The sequence below is a fragment of the Protomyctophum bolini genome, assembly GCF_963924005.1.
Source record: "Protomyctophum bolini genome assembly, chromosome: 7".
NCBI lineage: Eukaryota > Metazoa > Chordata > Actinopteri > Myctophiformes > Myctophidae > Protomyctophum > Protomyctophum bolini.
Window position 1 is genome coordinate 9,026,018 of NC_137868.1, and position 24,677 is coordinate 9,050,694.

General features: G+C 43.2%; 1 protein-coding gene across 1 annotated transcript in view; it reads left to right on the plus strand.

Moving 5' to 3' along the window:
- Positions 1 to 1,813: 1,813 nt before the first annotated feature.
- Positions 1,814 to 24,677, plus strand: part of eif3ea (eukaryotic translation initiation factor 3, subunit E, a) — a 46,700-nt gene continuing 23,836 nt past the window's right edge. Inside the window, exons 1-8 of the mRNA XM_080767737.1 lie at positions 1,814 to 1,953; positions 2,892 to 3,009; positions 3,360 to 3,477; positions 7,567 to 7,609; positions 8,950 to 9,054; positions 17,668 to 17,793; positions 19,826 to 19,950; positions 23,696 to 23,822. Coding sequence (XP_080623863.1) covers positions 1,864 to 1,953; positions 2,892 to 3,009; positions 3,360 to 3,477; positions 7,567 to 7,609; positions 8,950 to 9,054; positions 17,668 to 17,793; positions 19,826 to 19,950; positions 23,696 to 23,822 — 852 coding nt within the window. The 5' untranslated portion in view covers positions 1,814 to 1,863. The remainder of the gene's footprint in view (positions 1,954 to 2,891; positions 3,010 to 3,359; positions 3,478 to 7,566; positions 7,610 to 8,949; positions 9,055 to 17,667; positions 17,794 to 19,825; positions 19,951 to 23,695; positions 23,823 to 24,677) is intronic.

The window sequence follows — 24,677 nt, forward strand, 5'->3', positions numbered from 1 at the left end:
ATGCAGTGGGCACTTGGATGAGGATTTGGATCTTAGACCATTCCTGTGAATGAATTCCCTGGGTCATGTCTCTAGTACACTGCTGTCTTATACTTTATTTCATGTTCTTTATTTTGGAGTGTTTATTTTTGTACACAAATTTGATGACTCACATACTGTATTCGTATTCCTTTTTATTTTATTATTATGTCACATGTACTTTATTAGGGGGGGTATTTATTCTATAACAAAATTCTGAATCATAGCTGTTGTTCTGGAGTGAATTGATTTATTCGAGGGGTGTAGAAACAACAGACTCGAACAAAGTAAGCTTAAGAATGTTGAAACTAAAAAAAAACATATGCTGGTTGAAAGAGAATAAACTTATAGTACTTTATGACTTTAGTAGTCATACATGTATATGTTTGAATTGTTATTTGGTGTTTATCCAATTTGAAAAATACATACAAAGATCTGTTGCCTCATATAAGTATTTTACTGCCTTGTGAGTACTTGGGAGGCTCCTTGTTTATCGTTTTGAACATCGTTTGGAACAGAACTCACAAAGGTGGCTTCAGAAGAAGGGTCTGTATATTTTTCTCCGTCCTTCTTGTTTTTTTTTTTAAGAGTGCTGACATTAAGCCAGAGCTGGCTGTCCCAGAAGCACCTAGTAAAACAGCATCGGCCACGGTGTATGCTGTCTATTTATGACTCATTTCTACCTGCTGTCAGAGGGGAGGGAGAAGGAGAGAAAGAGGGGGAGAAATAAGCTCCAGAGTAACAAGGACAGAATTGTGTGAGGATTAGTGCCGTGTGGTTGTCAAGCAAACAAGGTACCAGTGAAACCTATTAAAGAAGATGGGCCATTTTGTATAGCTGATATTGGCTCTTCTCTTCTGGGTATATATGGTCAGCACATGGAGCAGCTGCTGAATTGAAGAAGATAAATATTACATTCACCGTGACAGTGAAGACATTTTAACGATTTATTTTTTGGGGCTTTTATATATGCCTTTATTTGAATTTGGAAACTTATAAAAAGCTGGGGTTCAAGACTCAGGAAGCCCTTTCTTTTTTTTTTTTTACCTGTTAGAGCCCTGAACAAGGACAAAAAAAATACCCCCCCCCCCAGTGTGAAATGAGTGGCGCTCTTGTCATCGTACATCAATTTATATTAGCGGACATTTGCTGCTACTGTTCTAGCCCCTCCTATGCCCAACTTTGTGTGTACCCCATAGCGATGATTTGATTGGCTGAGCAGTATGTATAGGATAGTGAGGAAGCAAATTGTGATTGCCCGGAATAAGATGATGTATGATGATGTGTGATGAATAAGAGCGCCCCTCACTTCACACGGATGTGATTTCTTTAATAAATTATTTGCCTCACATATTAGGAGGGCAGTATGAGTCACCAGAAAATAATTTGGGCGTTTTGATGAATCTATCATGGTTAAAATGGAGTTTGAAGATACAATGCATGGGTTTGGAAGGGGGCAGCTAAAATTAATATCAAATATCTAAATACTGAATGGAGCAACTTAAACTTTCTGGGGTGTTAAAGCCTGAGTAGACGATAACATAACATAACATAATAAAAATCGACATGCCATTTTAATGTATCAATATTATTATTTATCTGTGAATTGGTAGGCTGTAATTGTAGCTCTCTGACGTAATTTTGTCCTGAAATAATATCATATTGCTGTGAATATCTGTTTGAGAACACTGTAATAACAATCCTGAAACAATCCGCATCTTTTGGCACCTCTTTCTGATTCTTCTTGGAGGATGCTGAGGCTGTCGCTGATTGGTTGGTCACGGTCACTATGGACACCGCTGCTCTGCTCCATCCGCTTCCTTCCTATGCTATCTCGCGGTAAAGATGGCGGAATACGATCTCACTACCAAAATTGCCCATTTTTTGGACCGGCATCTTGTATTCCCTTTGCTGGAGTTTCTTTCTGTCAAAGAGGTTTGTTGGATTTATTCTTAAGCAGACGATAGTACGTTCGACAAACGTAGGTGGCATTTTAAAGTTCTAAATACACGCCACGTGCGCAGTTGTAGTAGTGCAGCCTAGAGCTGTTTTTAGCTGACTATTATGAGCAGCATTCGTTTCAGTACACGGAGTATGCCCCGGGTACAGTTTCATGGGCAGTGTTACCTTTACGCACTTTAGTGTTTCCTAGGACAGTAACGTGCCCGCCCAAGTGGAGCACGCAGTGTCTTAAAACATTCGCAATACCGACAGTTGCTATGCTAACAGCATTGCTAATATCGAAGCTTAGCTAAGAATCTTGTAGATAGCCGCGCTTAGACAAGCTGCGCGACACAATTTATAGATGATCATGGTCGACTATAGTGTCTGTGTCTCCCAGTTACAAGCAGTGAAATAAATTACCGTTACATAATCGAAGAATTAACTTGCTAGTTGACTTTCGCTAGTTGCTATTGCTAACGCTGATACATAATATCAACAACGAGTTGCCCAATAGGCTAATACAAAGCTAGCTAGCTAACTAACAAGCTGTCATGCATCAGCTGCATCATTAACTGATCAGGACAGGTTCACTAATCTTAACAGCTAAACAATATATTAATTAAACCTTCAAACATTCCGTGTTGTTATTCAGATAGGTGTAATACTAGATGGACATTAGCAGTCCATAACAATAATTTGAACTTTACTGAGAGATAGTTAACAGATAATAATAACTAGTAACATGATAAAAAAAAACTATTAAGGTAGCTATTGAAATGGTTTTGATTGATTTATTAACAGTTTGCACAATTACAGTTCATTTCAAGTACAACTCAATACAAAAACTGTTAACTGTGAGTGGACGACACCAATTATATTAGAAACCTTTACTGATCCTCATTTGCTTTCTGTTATGCCTCTCTTTATAGATCTACGATGAACAGGAGCTGCTTCATGGAAAGCTGGAACTCCTCAGTGAGACAAACATGGTGGACTTCGCAATGGACGTTCACAAAAACCTGTTCCCCGATAAGGAGATTCCCCAGAGTATGTGACTGTTCATACCGTCTTTACTGCTATACACAAGTACACTCGTAATATTAGCGAGCTGCCGAGGCTATGCTCCTATTTTCCCCTCTGATTCTGATTCCCCTCACAACACACACACACACACACACACACACACACACACACACACACACACACACACACACACGATACCACCACCACCACCTCCATGGAAGATATTACGGCGACGACTGTTACTGGTGTCATTGTAACTTCTTGTTGTTGTTGTATACACAGCTTATTTATAGGTTATATATTTTCGTTATTGATCATGAACTTGATTTATGGTGCCAGTGTATAGAAACACTACTCCCCCTGTCATTATTCAGCTCTGCGGGAGAAGAGGATATCCGTAGTGGCTCAATTAAAGCAGCTCCAGTCAGAGACGGAACCCATCGTGAAGATTTTTGAGGACCCGGAGACCACTAAGCAGATGCAGTCCACCAGGTTAGTCTGTGTGAGCTACTGCAGTGTTCAGTGTGATTTCACCCTGCAATTCTTAACCAAAAGCACAGTTACATAGAGCACAGAGAGTGTGTTTTTTGCCAAACATATCCGCAAAGAGGTTTTATGCAAGACATGTAGTGAGGTTGCGGACCGCGGTTGACATTTATTAGTGGTCGTGTTCTTGTGATTCCAAGATGAGTAAAAACAAAGTGTTATTTAATACAGTAGATGGCACGGCAACACCACGAGGGAATTTTGTATTTGAACTTTTGAAGAAATGGGAATGCATCAAATGAAAGAATTCTCTCATTCTTTTAAGGGTCTCGTTGAGCAAACTCAGCAAACACAGGGAGGAACAGAGACAGACACAAGATCCTGTGGTTAACTTTATTAAAGCTATTTTGTCGTCTGCGGTGATTAAAATATTTTGGGTCCAATTCAGTCTATCCTTTCTTTTTGCCTCTTGGCGAGAGTGAGTGCAGTTAATCAAAAGCATTTTTCATTTTTATCCATTTTCCAGTTTGGTCTTCTCTCGTTATTTCTTTTGTTGAAATATAGACATTTGTTTATTAAAGCCAACATTTCACAGGGGTTATAATTGATCGGTAATGTGAGAGTTGAAGGCTGTGCTTAGATCTTAGCTATTTGTATGTTTTTGTGTCAATTTGCAGTTTTGGTAAATGTCTTTTTTGGACGGACATCATTTTGCTGTTTCTGTCTTTTGTTATTCTTAGATTCTTTTTGATAAAACATTTTTGTAAAACAATGGGAAAGTTGTCTGGGGAAACTGAAGAATTCTGTCTTAAGCCAAAAGACAAGCAAAAGACGTATTTAGCTATTGTGGCATATCTGCTTGACTTAACTTGACTTAACTTGATACATTGGATTATTTTTTAACATTATTTCTAGATTTACACAAGAGGATCATGTTGTACTGAAGATGACAAAACTGTGCTTAGATAATATTTAAATCCATTAGTCCTGTCTTCTTGAGTTAATACAGCCATGAAATGCAAACGATAACACAGTATTGAAAAGCCTGTTGTACTTAAAGCTCTTATTCAACAGAGTTTGCCAATTATCTCATACCAGACTTTTTTCAGACAGCTGAAGCCAGAAATGTAATAGGCCAAACCTAATCATCATGGTCAATCTCATTATGGCTTAATCTTTAAACAGTCAGTCATTATTAGACACACTTGCAGGATTACAGTCACCATTAGGCTCTAAGCTATGTTCTCATTTGTTTGGATTTGTTGAGGCAAATGAAAACCACTTTTGGGGTTTATGTTTGTGCAAACTGCCTCTGTTTCCTTGACTTGTTTTAGTGCAACCAGAGGCAGTAATACAGTGCAAACGTATAGGGTAGTCACTGGTTGTACCAGCAGATTTTCTCTCACCTAAAGCCGATCATAACATTATGACAGTAACCATGTAAACCCTAATTTACTTTATCCTCGACTTTTTCCCTAGTCTACACAATATCTCTCCACCAAAAATAAGTAATCTATAAGCTTAAAGCTTATAACGTGTTGCAATGATGCAACAAGCTGTGAGTTTGTAGATCAGCTATTTTCACTTTCAGCAAACCCATTATGACATACCCACTATTACCCAGAATAGGGAGGCTAGGGTTCATGTGGTTAAAAAAAAGGATACTTGTGAACTCAATTCTGCATAATATACATTTTATTTCTATATAAAAAGCATTAAATGGCATTGTTTTGACAAGCTGGTAAGAGTATATGTTTATTACCTCTGACTTCAGTAACTAAATACTTAGTTAGTAATCCATATTTTGTTGAAACCTCTGCATTCGGCATCCACCAGCAGACATTTTTGAGGGGTGACAAAGAGGGTAACAGGTTTTCGATCACACACAATTCACAGCATAAAACGGATTGTGTACGTGAATAAACCGCAGTATGTTTTATTTTCTCATTTCCAAGTAGTCAGCCAAAGGGCCGTATTTGGCCCCTGGGCCGTGTAATGTCCAGGTCTGCCTTATAGGATGGTATGGCCAATGGCCATACAGTGATACATCAGGTCCTATGTTCCCACCAGACATGTATGTATTTTGGCGGGTCTTGATGCCGTCGTAATGAGTGTTTTTACACTTGCTGAAAATAGCCGATCTAGCATGCAACCAAGTGTAAAATGACTTATACTGGATCTCTTGTCTACTAGTCCCTTCCTAACATTTTAGTCTAGTTTTTATTTGTCAACGGAAATTGTCAGTATATTTAGTCTTAGTTTTAGTCATCGTAGCTTAGTTTTCATTTAGTTTCCATTTGTTTTTGTCAGTGAAACCGCAGGTTAACATTTCCGTCCACAGGGACCATGGTAACCTTGGAGCTCATACTGTCTTTCATTAGTCTCTAGGCAGGGGGTAGCAAGAAGATGGCAGATAGATGCCTACCAAGGATTGTGCCACTCGTGTGCATACATGTGCACAAATGCACTCCCTTTTGGGGCAGCCGTGGCTTTTATCCCAGGTTCCCCTTGGGTTAGTGTCGAATTGTCCTTGAGCAAGACACTTAACCCCTAACTGTTGCCGACGAGCAGGTTAATTGGTGCCTTGCATGGTTACCTCTGCCATTGGTGTGTGAATGTTAAATGGTGCCTTTTTATATAAATGGCAAGTGGTGCATTTATAATATATAGCGCTTTTATGTGCTTTACATAGATTGTGCATTACATTCACCCATTCACACACACGCATTCATACATCGATGGTGGAGGAAACCATTCAAGCCACCAACCTGCACATCTGGAGCACTGGGATATATCATAGAGTTCTAAAGGATCAAGGGCGGACTGCCCCACCCCCTGCTATTAATTTCGATCGAAGTTGCTCAGTGGCGTTTTGAAGCACCCGGAAGAATGGTATACTTCCGCATTTTTTCGATTTGGTGCCCAAATTGCGGAAGTGCGCGCAGGGTTTCCTCATCATAAATCCACTGGTTCGCCAGTAGGGCCGAGCGCTTCAACGTTGGAGAGCCTCCCTGGGGACTTGGGCTATATGCACACAGAATAACTCTTCCTACTTCCGGGCCGCTTCCCTACTTCCTTCACAGGTGTTACCGATGATACTAATTAGGGCTCTGTTCCATTTAGTGTGCAGTGGTTCTGAAACATTTGGAACTCACTCATGGACACTTTGAGACCCACTGGTGTAGCAGAGTGTTTCCAGTGAGCCAACACTCACAATAGCAGCACCCTGACTCTGTTTGACCAGAATGGAACAGAGCCTTCATTAGTAACAGAGCTTTCATCAGTATCAACGGTAACACCTATGAAGGGGCCCAAGTTCTTTCCAAAATGGCGTGTGTCCATGTAGCCCGTTAGGGGTTCAGTGTCTTGCTCAAGGACGCTTCGAAACTAACTTTGGGGGAGCACGGCATCGAACGGGGAACCTCACGGTTTTCCCATCCGTGCGTTCTAACATGAATGCAGAATGTACCGTTTACCTTTTTCTCTGTGCGAGTCCCTGTCTGGATCACATCTCCGACCTCTACTAGGATAATCACATTTGCTGTAGGTTACATCTAAGGCACTGTGTTTGTATGTACCAAACGTAGGGTCAATGTGACCTTAAAATCAGAACCACTGCTTCGTCTACTGGGGAACTAGATATTTCCCAGCAATACAACATTACTTGTTTATTGACTTTATTTTTTTCATTTTGAGATGAATTGTTTGAGATCAGTTCTGCTTTTTGCCACTTCAAAAGAAATACAAATATATAAATATTATATCTGTAACAGAACAACTGGATGGAACAATGTGGGCATAATTTACCATAGCCTCAAAATCTGTACACAGAATTTAGAATTGATTTGGTTCATGTCTGCATGAGATGTTGTAATTTGTTAGACACAGAGGTATAATGTCCAAAGCAAATGTTACAAACAGCCCATCAACCTGATTTAAAAATGAAATGGATTTATTTGCCTACAGCTTGTGACGTACACCAGACATGGAAAAATACACCTGAGTGACTCTCCGGAGAAAGGGATGTCAGCCAACTGGCGACTCCTGTTAAATGGCTTCTAACCACGGCGCTGTCTTGCTTTCTTTTTTTTTCAGGGATGGACGAGCGCTCTTTGATTATCTAGCGGAGAAACACAACGTAAGTTTTCATTACTGTGTTTCCCATGACTGCTGTGTGAACTCATGGCTGTTTAGGGGTGCAGTGTGGGAGGGGAAGCTGAAGCAAGGGAGATGCAAAATTACTTCCCAAAAACCTTAACTCATTTTCGGGGTTTGTATGGCTTGCAAAAATTCTGTGGACATTTACATTCTGTGGTGAATTGTTAAGAATAAACGGAACGGTTCGGGACTCGTGGATGTAGCCGCAAGAATGCCGGAGGTTCTATATTTGGCACGTTGTTTGGCTTCTTCCCCTCCCCTCTGTCGGTCCCCTCCCACTCCGGTATCCCGCTGACCTGCACCCTGTCCTCAGTGCAACTCCCAGGCTCAGGCTCAGGCACGGCCCAGGCTCGACGGGGCCCCTCGGCCGGGTGTGGGAAAGGCTTGGAGCACCCGCTGTCTGTCTGTCAGAGGCATTGAATGGCCTCAGTTCACACTGACGTCAGAACAACAACTGCTCTGAGGTGCCGGACAGCAGGAAGGATGTTCAAATATAAGCATATAATGTAGAACCCAAATTATATCCTTGTTAGACACACTTCAGTTCATATGACCACTATGTTGTGAACTGACCACTATGTTGTATTTTTCACACAACAAGTGGAATGTATTTTGTTTTCTAGACGTTTTTATGTGCTTGACTGCCCATTTCTTTTTATAAACAGCCTCTGTTTGACCGTGTCACAGTTTAACCACATCCAACCTGTCATCCCTGTTTTGGTTCATTATAGGGGAATTTGTCAAATTGTGAATATAGCAGGTCTACAAGCTCACAATGCATTGTGACGTGATGTGAGCTTGTAAATTGGCCATGTCCTCTTTTCATCTTACAGTATGAGGCATAACCACTTAAACCCTACATACTACACTGACCTGGGTCTGTACTTGGCCCCCTCCTTTTTATCCCTGTACACCAAATGTTTTGGCTGAAAAACTCGATGCGACACATTGGTGAGCTTGTAGATATAGATTTGTTTGCCTATTACATGCGCAGAATCAGGACGCTAGGCGTTAAGTGGTTAAATCTGATACTGAAAGAAGGGGTTTTATGCACATCCCCACAGTTTCTTTAAACTCAGTGTTGGACCCAAAAATAATCAAGTGGAAAAAAAGGGAATGTCCACTCTGCACATGATAGACTCCTTTTCTATTATTTTAACCAAACAACGTTTCACCCATGCAGGGCTTCATCAAGTTCAATCTGATAATACTGTAAAGAAATGTTTTATCGCTTGTTCTTTTGTATGTTTTATGGCAGAAACTGTTGTCCGTCGAATGTACGTGTTAATGGTTGATCATTGTTTTGTGTTTCCCCTGAAGTTCCGTCAGGAGTACTTGGACACCCTGTATCGATATGCCAAGTTCCAATATGAGTGTGGAAACTATTCTGGAGCTGCTGAATACCTCTACTTCTTCCGAGTCTTGGTGAGTTCTCAACCGTTGTCAGACGCCCACATTGATACTCCACACCACTGGTTCTCAAAGTGGGGTCTGGGGACCTCCAGGGGTCCTTGAGGGGTCTGCAATTCTGAGATCTTAGTTTGCACTCTCTCTGAGTTAGGGTTTTATAAGATTGGAGTCCCAGAGATAGAAATGTTTTTTAATCAAATCACCAGAAATCTGTAATTTCTGGCGAGAAGTTAAGCTACATGTTAAAGAAAAGTCTAATGTGGAACTCGGTATCCAAAAGGAAACACTGGCTCCAATGTGGAACAGCCTGTGGTGTCAGTATGATGTATGACTCCAATTTTGGGTGAGGTTTCAGCCCGATCAGAGCCCCATTTACTTCAATTATAAAAGTATTATTATTGTTACTCGTGCAAGCAGAGTGCATGTAACAAACTACAGTATGTATGTATGTACTGTATGTCGGTGTTCTCTCTTGTTTACATTTGACGTCGCCATCAACGGCCAATAAGGGACCACCATTCTTGGTGACGTAACTATGGTACGTTTAAAGTTTGATATATAAGGTCAATAACGGGTCTAAAGGATTTAGAACAGCAGTTGTATTAGACACTTGCACAAGGTGCAAGTTCGCATCTCGACAGAGTGCATTTAAAAAGAAAATTGCGCTCAAAATAAAATAAGCCAGGTGTCTTTGAGATTGACAGGTGTTGTGGTGGGGTGGCCTTGTGGACCACTTCCAGGCAAAACACTCGGCGCATGAGTGACTCTTTTATCTTTGTTTGCTGATAATGAAATAAAAATAAAACATTCACACTAAATTTTCTGTCTTTTTCTAAAAGAAAGAAAAAGTTAAATCTTAAATCAACATGCATGTGTAGTGTGGGGTGTGTCAGCAAACTTAGTGAAAATCGGTCAAATCAGTGGAATTGCCGTGTGTGTGCGTGCGTGCGTGCGTGCGTCAGTGGAATTGCCGTGTTTGTGCGTGTGTCTCTCCCCACTGGGCAAAGTCATGGGCTAATGACAGGATTGTCATTTGAAGGTCATATGAAGTTAACTAGTTAAATGTTATCGCACACTTTTTTCTTTACAGACCTCTTCAAGATGTCTACTTGCCTTTTTACATTCATTTAACAATGTGGTTTTGCTACTGCACGGTTCTCTCTCTGAGCTACTGCCCCCCAGCCATCCCCACGATGAAATATTGAAATGGCACACCACTTCTTTTATTGTGTTTGCCAGATTACTTTAATTTCTCTAAAGGCCAGCGCTTGCGCAGAGGAGGAAAAGAACACTTATCGGTAATTGAATGTGAAAAGCTTACGTCATTCCCTCTTCAATTCCCTGCACGTCGTCTGTATTAGGGGAAGGCTGCTGTTCAAGGACTCGAGTAGGATCTTTTACTGGGCCAAGTGTTCAGCAGCAGACTTCATAATGTGTCTTTAGTCCTCTCGCTGGGCGGGCCTCAGACGAGAGCTTATTGATTTGAGCATTGTAGCCAGATCGTGATTCCTGGGATTTGGTGTATTTCAGTTATGCATAGCATCCCCTGTGAACCTCAAGAGGGCTACATGTAACCTATTATGCTTTATCGTCCCGGCTTGTTATCGAGAAAATTTGTAGCAATTTTGCAAGGGGGGAAATTATTTCAAATTCACTTGATTGAAGGCTATTGTTTTTTCTTTCCCACCCACGCTACACTCTGCGTGTGAACCAACGTGAAAATAATAACAAAAGGGTGACAAAGTCAGAGGTATGCACAGAGGCTAGATTAAATAATTTCCAACAGTTGAAATATTTTGGAAATCAGATAATACCAAAGTAGGTTTTGCGGGGGAAGATAATTACAGTTCACAGAGAGTACTGGCAGTATCTTCGTTACACATGCGTACTTCTTATTTCCTCTATAAACAAAGGACTCATTGCCTGGGCTCTGGTGTTAGTGGCGTCTCTCCCACTGCCCTCAGAATTGAGTGAAAGATGAACTACACAGTGAACAGGCGAGGTGCAGCAGCATTCTGAGGGAGCCGTACCTACTCAGAGGGCGGCAAAGCCCTTCGGGGACCTTGGTCGCAAACTGAGTGAGGGGAGAGGGGAGTTTGGGTCACAATGGAGTGTTGTAACTTGTAACATTAGCTAGCCCCAAGTCTTGGGAATGGTCAGCCTGTGACCTCTTTGCTCCACAGAAGTTTCCACCACAATGTTACAGATGTCTTTGTTAGTTTCTTGGGGACTGGTGAGTCCTGGTTTTGTTTGCTTTTTTGTGTCACTCCCACTTAGACCCTAGTACTTGGTTAGCTGCGGTCCCCGGCCTAGGGCTCTGTACTAGGTCTGCAAGTATTTCCTTCTACACCAAATGTCTTTTGCCAAAAATAGCCTATTTACAAGCTTGTAATGCGTTGTGACATTCTGTGACCTGTTGAGCTAGTACAGGGGTTTTCAACAGATTTTGACCCAGGGACCACCATCCTGACTAAGAGCAACCTGGGGACCACCACTATTGTGCGTGGCGGGTCTATGATGGACCCCACACAATAGTGGTGGGGGGTTCATGCACCACAGGGAGCTGGAGAAAATAGCTATAATATCAATATAATATCTAATAAAATACAGTGATTTTGTTTGAATATGATGGAATATGATTAAGGATTACTGTGATTATGTTAAGCTCACACACCATACAGTAAGAACTCCTGTAAGTTATTAAAAGTAAAGTAAAAGTCTTTTTTTTTAAATGCATGGCCAGGGACCACCTGCAATACCTCCGCCGCAGACCACCGGTTGAAAACCCCTGAGCTAGTAGATATGCAAATATATATATTTGAAATGCCCCAGAATAGGGGTTTATGGGTATTCATTTTGTGCAATTTCACCCTTTTATATTCCTTCTGGAAGCAGGGACTCAGCTCCTGCTGCAGTGTCATATAGTAGCCAGTGTTAACAAGTTCATCCCAACAGCATGTACAGTATGTCCTGTATTGACCGGCCTGGTTCTAACCAGGCTACCCAGCCAGTGGTTTCCAAGTGTCACTCACTTGTCTTATTGTTTTTGTTTGTCCTTGGTTCTGCACGGTTCTGCACTGAGCTTTGTGGTGAAGTATAAGGGCCTGCGCCAAAGCCAATCCTGAAAGAATGGGCAAGAATCGAATCAACATTTTGTCCATTCGTTAGTGAAAAAAAGATATATATCAAGACCATCCATCTTCTGTTCCGATTCTAATTGGCATTTGATACTCGACTGTACTGCCTCTTGTCTAGTGGATGTCAGTGACTCTGGCGAGTCATGCACACTGATGGTGCTGGAGTGTCCTCTACTGAAAGGTTTGGCAGGGACTCTGAACCATGATGAGCCCTCTCTGCTATAAACAAGGCTCTTAACCCAAAGCAGTTGGGTACTTCATTTGATGGCTTGTCTCAGTGATGTTACTCGCCTCTACAGAAAGAAAGGCTCATCCCAGAGACGAGATGAGTTAGAAATGAAAAACAAAGAAACAAAAAAATTAAAAAGAAAGGAAGCATGCCCCCACATCCCAACAACAGTTGTTTATGACTCTGCAATTCTGTCTAAATAGTAAATTCACCAAAATTGCTCTAATTGAGTTATGATGTTCTGGGTCCAGCAATGCCTTTTCTTCCCCCTCCCCCTCCCTTTTCGTTTGCCCCTCAAATCATTAGACCCTTCATTTTATGTTCCAGCCAGAACAGGCTCTGTAACTAGATATCTGTTGCTTACGGTTGACAATGCAAGAGGCTTTTTAGAAAGAGAGAGTGTGTGTTTGGGGGGAAATGGATTTCATCAGTGGCAGCCTTTATACTGCTCTCCCCTCATCTCTTTTCTGTGTTTCTGTGGACCTCCCATCCACATAAGGCCCCCCATCTTCCTCCCCCTTATGGGAGGTGAGGCTCCGTAAGTCATTTAACGTGGGAAACCCAGTCAATTAAATGAAGGAAGCCAGCCTTGCAAAATCCAGGCCTCAGGTCCTGTTACAGTGTGGCCTAGCGCGAAAAGAGCAAGTTATTCATATCATCGCTTAATGCAGGGATTGGATGTTGAGAATAAAGATTGAGTGTCCCGACAGATCCGCAGCACAGTAAATTTATTGTTGCTGGTCAGTCAGCGAAAATGTGCCCATTTCGCAAACCAATGGAAACTCAAGGTAACTGCTGGAAAAACCCAGGTATTGAAACTTTTCTAGCGTGGCCACCAGTGAATGCCGAGCAGTGTGTGTAGAAAGCTGCCATAATGACCTGGAGGTCAGCCAAACGTAGCAGTCAGGAACTTCCAAGAGAGGGGGAGAAAAAAACAAACAAAACAAAACACTTGGAGAGATGAAACATTGACCTTTTCTATTGGCAATGCTGCTGCCAATTTCTTCTCCCACGGCTACAGTAATCATCTTTATTATGACTTCTGTTCTGTATTTAAAACGTTAGCCAGAACAGTCTCAAGGTGTGTTCCATGATCAAAGGCCTCAGTTTTTCTGACTGTGTGGACTGGACAAGTACATCCCTGGGTGTTCTCCTGTGCTGGTGGATTGTACAGCCACTGGAATTCTTGTCAGTGATTTTCCTGTTAACACATTTATCGCCAAAGTTTTCGTGAACGTAGCTCCATTTCACGAAAGTCTGCCTTCTGCCACTCATTCGGCGCCAGCGCCACATGCAGTTTCAACGGCGAGCACCATTAGTTTGAAAGCCGGACGCTGAAAGTCAGGAAGTAAATCCGCTATGTAACATGTCCCACGATTGTCATTTATTCCACCCAAAACATGCTTTTTGTAAGCTAAGATCATAACGTTTAGAGTGAGGAGCCGCAAATCAGTCAGAGATATTAGCGTTCTAAGAATCTGCGTCCCCATAGACGGCATAAGACCAGCTGGCATAAGACCAGCTGGCATAAGATCAGCGTGAAAGGGCGATTTCGGTGCCGAGCGCCATTAGAAAACAGGTGTGAAAAGGCGATTTCTGCGATCATTTCCGATAAATTAATTAAAATAGTGCGATCGTTTGTCATAAGGTCCAAAAATATTCCACCATCGCGATGATCGTAAACGAGGAAGAAGAACGGAGCCACCTGGACGCTGCCATGATTCTCCATAGGATTGCATTGGCACTCAATTACCCAGCAGCCCTGAGAAGCGAGTTTTCTTCCGGTCATGTGATCTAAACGTGTGACTGTGACGATTGTCAGCGGAAAACCTTGTATGTCTTAATTTTCCCCCCTCCTACCTGCCATCCTGTCCTATAACCAACTGTAGTTCATTCACATATCTGAGTCTACATTACCCTAGTGACTGAGGAGGGGAAAAAAAGAGTATACTCTAATACTCCTCTTTCAACAATTACTGGGATTCCAACGGAAACCTGATCTTTTTTTGGTGTTTCCCCTACTTGTGGATCTGTCATGTCTCACAGTCCACTCCACTGGCTGTCCGATGGAGAAAGGGGGTGTGTGGTTTGCGTCTAGGTTTCTCTGGCCGCACACCAGACACCCGCCCTGACTTCCTGCTTGACTCATGTCACTGCGTCTGGTGTTTGGTGTTATCATGGGCTACTGTTGGCCAGAGTTTCCCATGAAGCCTGAGGGTGTAGCCCGGGCCCGTCCACTATGCAATGATTGCCATGCCCAAGTTCAGAGGAATTTCTCAACCTGAGTTTGATTACCTGATTATTTTCTGTGTTTGTTTTAAGCCTTTTATTATAATCAGAAATGGTAGCCTACGACCTTTTGTGAGGGAGAATATCCGTGCAGAGGTTGTTGGGGTCAGTTCATATTTCAACCTAATTATGTTATCATAATAAGAGTTGTCTTGAGACTTTTGTAACATAATTCCACAGGGGTAGTGATTGGAGATTATTACAATCACCATGTTATTTGGAAATTGTTTGAAAGTTTCTAGGGCTGGTTTAAATTACTTTATTTACTTCAGCATATAGAATTTTATTTGAAAGAAAACCTCAATTGACGTTCTCTTACATTATACTGTATCAGGCTATTTCTTTTTTTAAAGGTATATTCAGTGATTTCACTTCATTCAAATATCACTTTTTTTGTTTTGTTGTGATAATCATCCTTACTATAGAGTGTGCTGACCATATAAGGAGTTCCTCCCTGTCACCATGTAACCCCTGGGGTCAAAAAACGTACTGTATGTTTCGGGCGAGCCTTGGTGTGCGTGCTGTTGGCCTGTTGCGTGTCCCCCCACTGTATTGCGTGCATGTGCGCATCTTGTTACCGGGGCAGACCGGGGAGTTTTCCAAATCACCCATATCACTTGCTCCTTTAAATAGGCTTTGGTCATCTTTGGTTAGTGAGGGCGACCTTTAATTAATTAATGAATTGACAGCCAGCAAACGATTTATTTCCCCCCCCATGATCAAGCAGGTAAATTGTGTAAGATATTGCTTACAGAAAGCGCAGACAGTAAGTTATTAAGTTATTTTAAAAATCTAATCCGTGTGAAGATAACTTATCATCTTGTCATCATCATACTTATCATACATCACATTCCGTGCTCATACAGACAAACAAAGCTGTGCATAGCCGCTCAAAAACCTGGCCGTACTGAATAGCCTCCACCTCTATCTGTCTATTCCTTGCTCTGACTCTCTCTCTCTCTCTCTGTGAGTCAGTCTCTGAGTCGGTCTCTTACCTCCCTCTCCCCTTCTAGCCTCGTTGATCAAAGCCCCCAGACATGTGTTTCCCAAACCCGTAGTAGTAGCAGCAGCAGTGGTACACTTCATTATAGACCCCTCAGAGAGGCCAGAGTGTTTTCACAAGGGATTTGTCCTGAGGTCAATGCAAAGTCAAAGGAACAGGGGATGCCAACCCCCCCCCCCCCCCCCCCCCCCCCCCACACACACACACACACACACACACACACACACACACACCACCCATCCCCTTGAGATGCTAGGTGTGCCTGCCTGCCCTGCTCTCCCCATCCATACCCTTCAGCTTGATTGTTGTTCTTCCAGATTGGTAGCGTAGCTCATTTTTCACTTAATTGCAGTTGATGAAACAATTTCAATTTAGTTTTTTTTCCCAGGTATGGCGGCTAGGAGAAACCAAAGGTTTAATCTAGAGGCGTGGCTGGCCACAACAGTGATACACATCTAAACACAGACCAGTCTACACAGCTCTTTTATACTGATTAGAGGGTATATCTGACCCCGTGCACTAGTGTGGTATTACAATGTCACAGACAGCCCGACCCTTGGCCTCATGACCCTGTCTCAATAACATTTGAACCCTGAAGCTTGCTGAAAAGTGTTCGTGACCAAATGGGCAGCTTGACCTGGCTCGAGTTGGGTTAAATGATCGTTAATCCACTTGAAAAAAGGACAAATTGCCTGTGAAATAAAAGGTTAATCAAATGTTCCCATTTGCACATTTTTAGAATTGGCTTCCTTAAGTAAACAAGGCACCGACCTAATATTTCAGCTGTCTAATTGTATAGAAAGCAGTTACACACATGCTTCAAATATGGCTCCATTTACTGTGGTGATCTGAAAGTACCGTTCAGCATGGCCATCTGCAATGCAGTGGTTGTTGTATCTCAAAGTACAGCAAATTAGGTTTTTAATAAAAAGCTAAACAGTCTTTCATGATCCATTTCTCTTTTTCTGTCATGCCCCATTCCCCCCGGATGACATAATTTAATTCATTTATCTAGTATAAATAAGAAAAGTGACTGCACCAAACGGCAGTGCCACGGAAGCCAAGCAAGTGGTAGCAAACAGCCTGCGCTCACTGTCCAAGGATGCAGATGTTATTGAACACTCTCAGTCAGCCCACTTGAAGAAGAAACTTTTAATCAGGGTTCTGGTCTGCCAAGTAATGTGGAAAAATGTTGTTTCATGTGTTCTGCCTATAAGCCCCCAGTAAGGCTATCCGACGTTGAAGCTGCTACTACCTACTAGGCATGTAACGATTCACTCAACTCACGATACGATTCATATCACAATATGAGGTTCACGATAAGATTTTTCACGATATTAAAAAAAATATATATTTTAAAGAATAATTACCGTTTTTCTTTAATTTTATATAATTTATCTTCCCCCCTGAGATTTTTTATTTAACTACATTGCAAAAGAAGTAGCATTACTTTTGACAGTGGAGAAACATAATTGCCTCCCTTGATGAGCATCAACGACCATCATCACCTGGGCACAGTCACAGACACACACAGCTCCCCTCTACAGTGCTCTACTACTGAAAGTGACTATCATTTCTCTCCAAAAGCACTTGAATATGATGGAATATGACTAAAGCTCACATTTCACATCACACACTAGCCCCCCTTGAAAATCGATTTTTTTATTTCAATGAATCGATTCATATCGTCGGGATTAATATCGATATATATCGGTTCGGTCTCTTATCCTTTTATTACTTTATGGTTCTACCTGCTGTTTATTTTTAACAGGTTTTAACCCAATTATGGGTGGGAACCCCTTTTGGCATTATGTTATGCTTTAGCTATTGAAAAATAGCAGAACGACTGACATAGAAACATAGCTTTTTCAGAAAACTGTCAGGATGTAGAAGACATTTTTAGAATCTGATCTCAGGTCAAAATGGGTTAACCATTGTTACCATGCTGTCCGTCTCTGTCCCCCATGCAGGTCCCGGCCACGGACAGGAATGCCCTGAGCTCTCTGTGGGGCAAGCTGGCCTCTGAGATCCTGATGCAGAACTGGGACGCTGCCATGGAAGACCTCACTCGCCTGAGAGAGACTATCGATAACAACGTAAATGCCCCACCTCTCAGAATTTGATAGCTCATTTAGATTGCCTTACATAGAGTCTACATATTGACCGCTTTACTTTTCAGTGCAGCTGCCCTGTGTTTTTTGTGTTTGTTCTTTTTTTTACCACATTCCGCCTAAAGCACAAGCACCGATCTGACTACGTAATAACTATTTTAGATTTTCAGCCCCGACTGGTGGCAGGCTCAAATTATATCAATGTCCTTCCTTCCATCCCTCCATCCAACTCTTTGTTCCCAAACAAGATATTTAGAGTAATTCTGGATGGGTTGCCAGGGAATTTGCATGTCCATGCTTCCCAAAGGAAGAACCTACTGATCCCATGGCATTTCCTCTAGCTCAGCCTTTAGGCCAAAATTTCCACTTTTTCCACACAGTTGCTCAAAATCTAATGAGCAGATTACCCTGAACGTTGTAGATTGTATTCATGCTCCCCTGGAGGATGAATCATAATAATTTGAGAGAGATCCCATGGCCTTTCCTATATATCCCCACCTTTATTATTTTTCTCCCAGATCCGTACTGTATATATATATACGTACCCCGCCACTAGAGGACGTTATTTGCTAGGTCCGTATATACAGTATACAGACGTATACGCCGTGTATATAATGGTTGAGCCCCACGGCAGCATTTAACATTGATCCGGTTGCTATGGCAACGCCTCCGTCACCAGCTATGGGACGTTAAATCTGATCTCTGTTTTCCTCGGTTACGAGCAGGATTTTCAAACCTCCATACAGTATGTCGGAATTCAGCAGAGCTGTCCATGGTGGATCTTCAGCCATACAAATTTCGATTGTAATTTGTGACTATGTATGTACTGCGTCGCTCCCGACATGTAAATGCTTCTGGCGAGAGGTAAACAGTGTGCTTGTGCTAATGATACCAAAGTGTGTGTACTGAGTGTATTATACTTAGACCCTTAGGGCTCCATTTTTGGCTCATCTTTCTAAAGCCACTGTTTGGGGATTTAGGAGTGGGGAAAGGGTGTACCCCCACTAAAGTTGGTATTTTGGTTACCTGTCTAAATCCCTTAAACACCTCCGTTACCCGTTATATTATGCATAGGTGCGGTTTGGGCGTTAAAATAATTAAACCAAATTTAACCAATCACCAGTCCACGTGCCATGGCCTTTAAGAGATCCCTTATGTGTTGCCCGTTAGTGCTATATTGCTTCATAGCCTCAGCCCGTTGCTGCCTTGAAGTCTCACTTGTGCTGCACCCCCCTCCCCCCTCGTGCCGTTTTTCTTTTTCTCCACCCCGCACAGAGCCAAGAACACTCGTCTTTTCATTGAATCACAACTCGCTCAAATGTCGCTCATCTTTAAAAGTTCTATGTAAACTAGGAAATTAGGGCTTTCATTTAGTATATAGAGGAACGGTATGAAGCGAAAAGGAAAGTTCGGATTTAGACATCGATTAAACCCCATTTGTTGCTATGGGGTGATGAACTGAATGAGCAAATGGAATCACGCACGCCTGGCACAAATAACTTCTTTGACTATACAGTTATATAAACACAATGGACACAAGGAAGTGGCAGGTACTCACTTCTGCTGATTATAGGAAAAGTACAAAGAGATGCATATAGGAGAATAAGGAGAGATGACGCAGCCTGCCCTGCACTACGCGGACATCTCCATTAGCGCACCGCTCTTTACCAAACTAATTTGGCATACGGTTTACGGGTGCTTTTAATCGCACTTTAATCGTGTTTAATCGCTTTCCCAAATGTGTTTGACCAAAATAGCAATTTAGGGGAAAGCGTGCCAGCACGCCCATGACCACACCTCTAGGCGCAAATACCGGTGTCGGCAAAAAAGATAGCGGGTGACGCGCGACGGAAATACCTTAAGGGACAGAGAAAGCTCCTATATTCGTAATGTTCGGGCAGCGGCTGAATTGCGGGCCGCGCTGCGGGTAAAGTCTGGGACGAAATTGGAGCCCTTAATGTTTTATTAACTCTTTCTGGCTGTCTCCTTCCTTTCCTTCTGCTTCTCTCCATTTCAGTCTGTAAGCTCCCCTCTTCAGTGTCTCCAACAGAGGACATGGCTCATCCATTGGTCACTGTTTGTCTTCTTCAACCATCCCAAAGGCAGAGACAATATTGTCGAACTCTTCCTGTATCAGCCTCAGTAAGCATGAAGTCTACACACATATTTCATAAAGCACTATTTCCAAGACCTGACCAAATGTAATTTTTGTCCATTTGCCCAGAAATTCAAACTGCTTATATATGTACAAATGGAACCAAAATGGACCCTTACGGTTCCATTTGTACACTCTTACTTAGGGTTGAGTACCGAATTCGATACGTGATTGGGTACCGACCCAATCACGTCGGTGACCACATCCTTGGTCGGTTGCATCCGTTACAGTTTGGCTGACAGTCTGACATTTTAATGACCGCGTTAGTATACTTGTTACGTTATGTAAAAATAGCCGACAACTTCGGAGGATTAAATGTTTATTATGATCCGATCTACTCTCACACTAGCCTCGTCTGTGTGGTCACTGATCCCCCCCCCCCCCCCCTCCACTTGCTGTGCAGAGCAGAGCAGCAGTCTCACTCCGTGTTGAATGTGAAAGCGCTGAAAAATCCCTTTTCTGTATGAATCAAACAAGGGATGTATCGGTACATGTGTCTGTAGTTCCGACCACCTGGGAAGCGTAATTGATCGGTTGAAACAAACCTTTTAATCTTAGAGTACACCAATGGTTCTCAAAGTGGGGTCCTTGAGGGGGGGGTCCCCAGCTAAATGTGTTGCCACCCTTTGTATACACGTCCTCTCAATAAAAACCACGGGGTGCTCAAGGACGTGTATGGGCGTCATTTTTAATGATATAACACAGGATCGCTGTAATCCATTTTTTGACAGCTCCCGTTGCTAGGCAACGCCTTGTGCAGCGCTCCTGGACACGTTTTGCGCTGCATGCGACCATGCGCACAGCCATTCACTTCCTTGTTTACGAGCCGACTAAACTATCGATTATCTCTGAATCTACATCGCTGTCAACGGTTTTGATCAGAACAGCAATGTTCTGTCCTAATTTCTGACTTAGCCAAGCATCTTGTTTGGAATATTAATGCTTCTCAAGAGAGATGAGACTTCACAGCACGAGGTAGTAATGGAAGATTATACCTCCCTGTTTTTGTCGGGGAAATGAGTAAAATCTGCCCTTCTGCTTGGCACTCCTAGTGCCTTTATTTTGACAAACTCTGGCAGCATCAGAAGAAGTGTTTTAATACAGCATCAACATCACTTTAACCACTTCAACTCTATACATTGGCTATTTGAAAATGGCAGATGGACAGTACAAATACAGATGTGCTATTTTCAAAACAGATCTTGACAAAATATGACACATTTTGAATATTTCTTGTATGGGGGGGGGGGTCTCTGGCACAAAATATTTTAAAATACGGAAAAAGGTCAATAATAATGGTGAAATAAAAAGTACCGAAAACTATACCGAAAGAGGTACCGTACCGATTTCCAGGTATGGCATACCGTATCCGTATCCACCCCTACTCTTACTGTGTATACTTGGGTCATCCAAGAGTACTCCTGAACATCGGCAGGCCCATTGGACTCTCCCAGCACCATCAAAGGACAAATAACCCACAAGAGAAATGGAAAACAAAGAGCTGCACCTTAGCTGAACCTTGGCTCCTGGGGGGTTTTGGCCCAGTAAGGTGGACCCGAATGGGCATAGAGCAAGCCCGGCTGGCAGACTTTCCCCTCCATTCTGTGAGATCTGGAGGGAAAAGTTGGACATATTTTATTAGAGTAACTCAATTTCGAGAAAACCATTTGCTATTATAACGTTGTTTGGGGGAGGGGGCTTCTTCATGAACCCGGCTGGTATTTTTAAAGTGGTTACAGTCAGTGTGTTTTTGTGTGGTCTGTTTACTCTCCAAGTTGAGAAGAATGCCATGTGTACAGCAGAGCGGAAACTTGATACAGTGTGTTAAAATTTACACACCACCTATTTTGATGTTTTTTCTCCCCTCCTCCCCCTGCTCTGATTGTAGGTTTCTGTAATTGAACAGATGATTGCGCTCCACAGACAGAATGACAGGCCACCACAACACAGCACATTGGGCCTGCCTGGGTTTTTGAATTTTGCTTTGGTTTTTAATTTTATTGTGGATGATTAAGGATGGCTGCCCAATAATTAGTCATGAAAAGGCTCTCCTCCAGCAGCCCATCTGTGTGCACAAACGGAGGCAGTTTTGTACACTGTGCAGTCTCACAGTCGAGAAACCTCATGTTTCCCCACTGAGGCTTGGCATTTGTCCCCCATCGCTTGACCATTACTTCCTTTGGCTGCAGTGGGTGACCAGTGGCTGGCCTTCAGCTCCACATTTGACCTCCCTTACCTCTGGAGTCAGCAGATGTTGTTCCAAAGTGTTGTTTGTGTACTAATGGCAACCCGCACCGAGTTCAAGGGCATTCGTGTAAGAAGGGAACGATGCCCAACAACAACTGTGATGCAGGTGCAAACTGGACAAATAATACTGTGGTAATGCAATACGAGCACTCACTTGATTGTCTGTATCACTCGTTCTACATCATTGTCTTCTCCAGATGGGCCATGAAATTGGAACTTTTTTCCCCTGTCTCTCTCTTGCCTGCTTTCTCATAGCCCTCCCCCATCAGCACCACCATGACTCTCTCCCCATCCATCCCGCCGCTGATATAGCCCTGTCCCTCGTTGTGTTGAAAATGTTTTGAACAGGGGAAATTTGAACTCTCCACGGCTCCTCGGCTGCATGGCGCAGAAGCGTCTTCAGTCGCTGGTAAGCAGTGTCGTTGCCCCAAACTTCAAAATGATTAAATCCCATAAGTGGGGTCGGGTGAATGTTAGCGCTCTTTTCTTTCCCCAATCCCCTCACAAATCCCAGATATGGCACAGTGACTCATGCTAGGATCGCTCGCTATCGGAGCCCCCCTGGAGAGAGAGTAGGTGTAAGCTAATCAGGAACACAGCACGAGAGTGTTGCGGTCGGCCACGGAGTCAAGCAACTACAAAGGGAGAGGAGATGGGCTTCTCTAAGCCGGGCTGACGATCGCCTGGCCTGCACAGCCCCGCTGCTGTTTTTAGACGCAACATCATAACTGCCACAGGCCACTTGTCCCTTTAATTGTTTCAGCTAATTAAACCGGAGCTCGATGCTCTCCCTCTCGTTCTGTCTCCTTCTCCCCCTCTGTTCCTCTGGCCAAATCTATTGGAGCGCTGAACGGGGCCCACTCTCTGCGGTAGGGGGAAAAACTCCACTTCCTCTGTTCACATTTAATTTGGCCAGAAGGGGTTGAGTGGAGGGCGAAGTTCAAATATAGATGCATGGATAAGGATAAGGAGCGGTCCCGATATAATGGATGCAGATTGCTCGTGCATCTTGACATGGCAGGCGTTGTGCATGCGTAGGCCCTACGTGTTTTTTGTTTTTTTACAGAAACGCTGTCTCAAGAGTCCAAATGTTGTCTGGGGTTAGAATCAGCCTCTTAACAAGGCCTACTCTCTCGTGCTCAGCCCTCAGCCAGTTGACCTGTGGTTGAAACACAAGGCCTTGATGGATAGGGTTTCAGCTACTGGGCAGGTCCCTGCTGCTCAGTGATCTGTATCTACTACCTCCCTCCCTCCCCCGCACAGGACACTAATGAAAGAGAAGGCTTAAAGCCGGGACCCGCATCCCCACACAGACTGCCCCGGTAGGACTCTTATCTGTTTAGCTAGAAAAGGCTACTTCTCCATCCTAAATGCCACGAGCCTCGCAAGCGGCCAAAATGTCCCATTGTGTGTCCCTCTAAAGATCACATTCCTCCTTAACTCTGGTTTGGTGAGTGATGTTGACCTTTAATTCTCTTGCTCCAGATACCTCAACGCCATCCAGACCATGTGCCCCCACATCTTGCGTTACCTCACCACGGCAGTCATCACAAACAAGGATGTCCGCAAGCGCCGGCAGGTTCTGAAAGATCTGGTCAAGGTCATACAGCAGGTAAAATCGGAATCGGAATCAAACTTTATTATCACATTACAAGTAACATGGGTGAAATTCTTGTTTGTGCAGGCTCATTATTGCAGTTAAAAGAAAGACATAAAGTGCATAGTACATGACTAATCTACATGGTACAATATGTATGCATATACAAATAAATAAATAATAGTGATGTAGCCTATGTGTATATATAAAGTAGTCTCTACTAAAAGGAGACCAATTCAGTTCAGTCTGTGCGGCGTCACCAGTCCTAGTTCTTGTTCAGCAGTCTAATTGTTGACAAGTAGAAACTGTTCAAGAGTCTGGAGGTGCTGCTCTTGATGCAGCGTTTGCCCGGCCGTGGGCGCAGAAGTGGCTTGAACAGACTATGTATGGCTGGGGTGATGGCTGTCCCTGATAATGTTTTCAGCCTTATAGCCACACAACGTCTCTCGTGTGTTTCCTGGAGTGTGGAAAGCTCCCCTCCCACGGTGCACTGTGCTGTTCGCACTACTCTCTGCAGTGCTTTCCGTTCTGCAGCGGCGCCGTTCCCGAACCAGGCAGTGGTACCGCTCGTCAGAACACTCTCGATGGTGCTCTTATAGAATGCTCTGAGGATGCGGGGGCAGTGGAGCTGTTGTTGGGCTTTTTTCACCACTTTGGTTGTGTGTGTGGCCCACTTCAGAATCAGGTCCCTCGAGATGTGTATCCCGAGGAACTTGAAGTTGTTGACCTGCTCCACTGCAGCACCATTGATGATAATGGGTGTGTGCTCTCTCTCTCTCTCTGGCCTCCTGAAGTCCTTGGTTTTGCTGACGTTTAGAGCCAGGCTGTTCTCGTGGCACCACCGTGTCAGCGTCCGAACCGTCTCGTTCA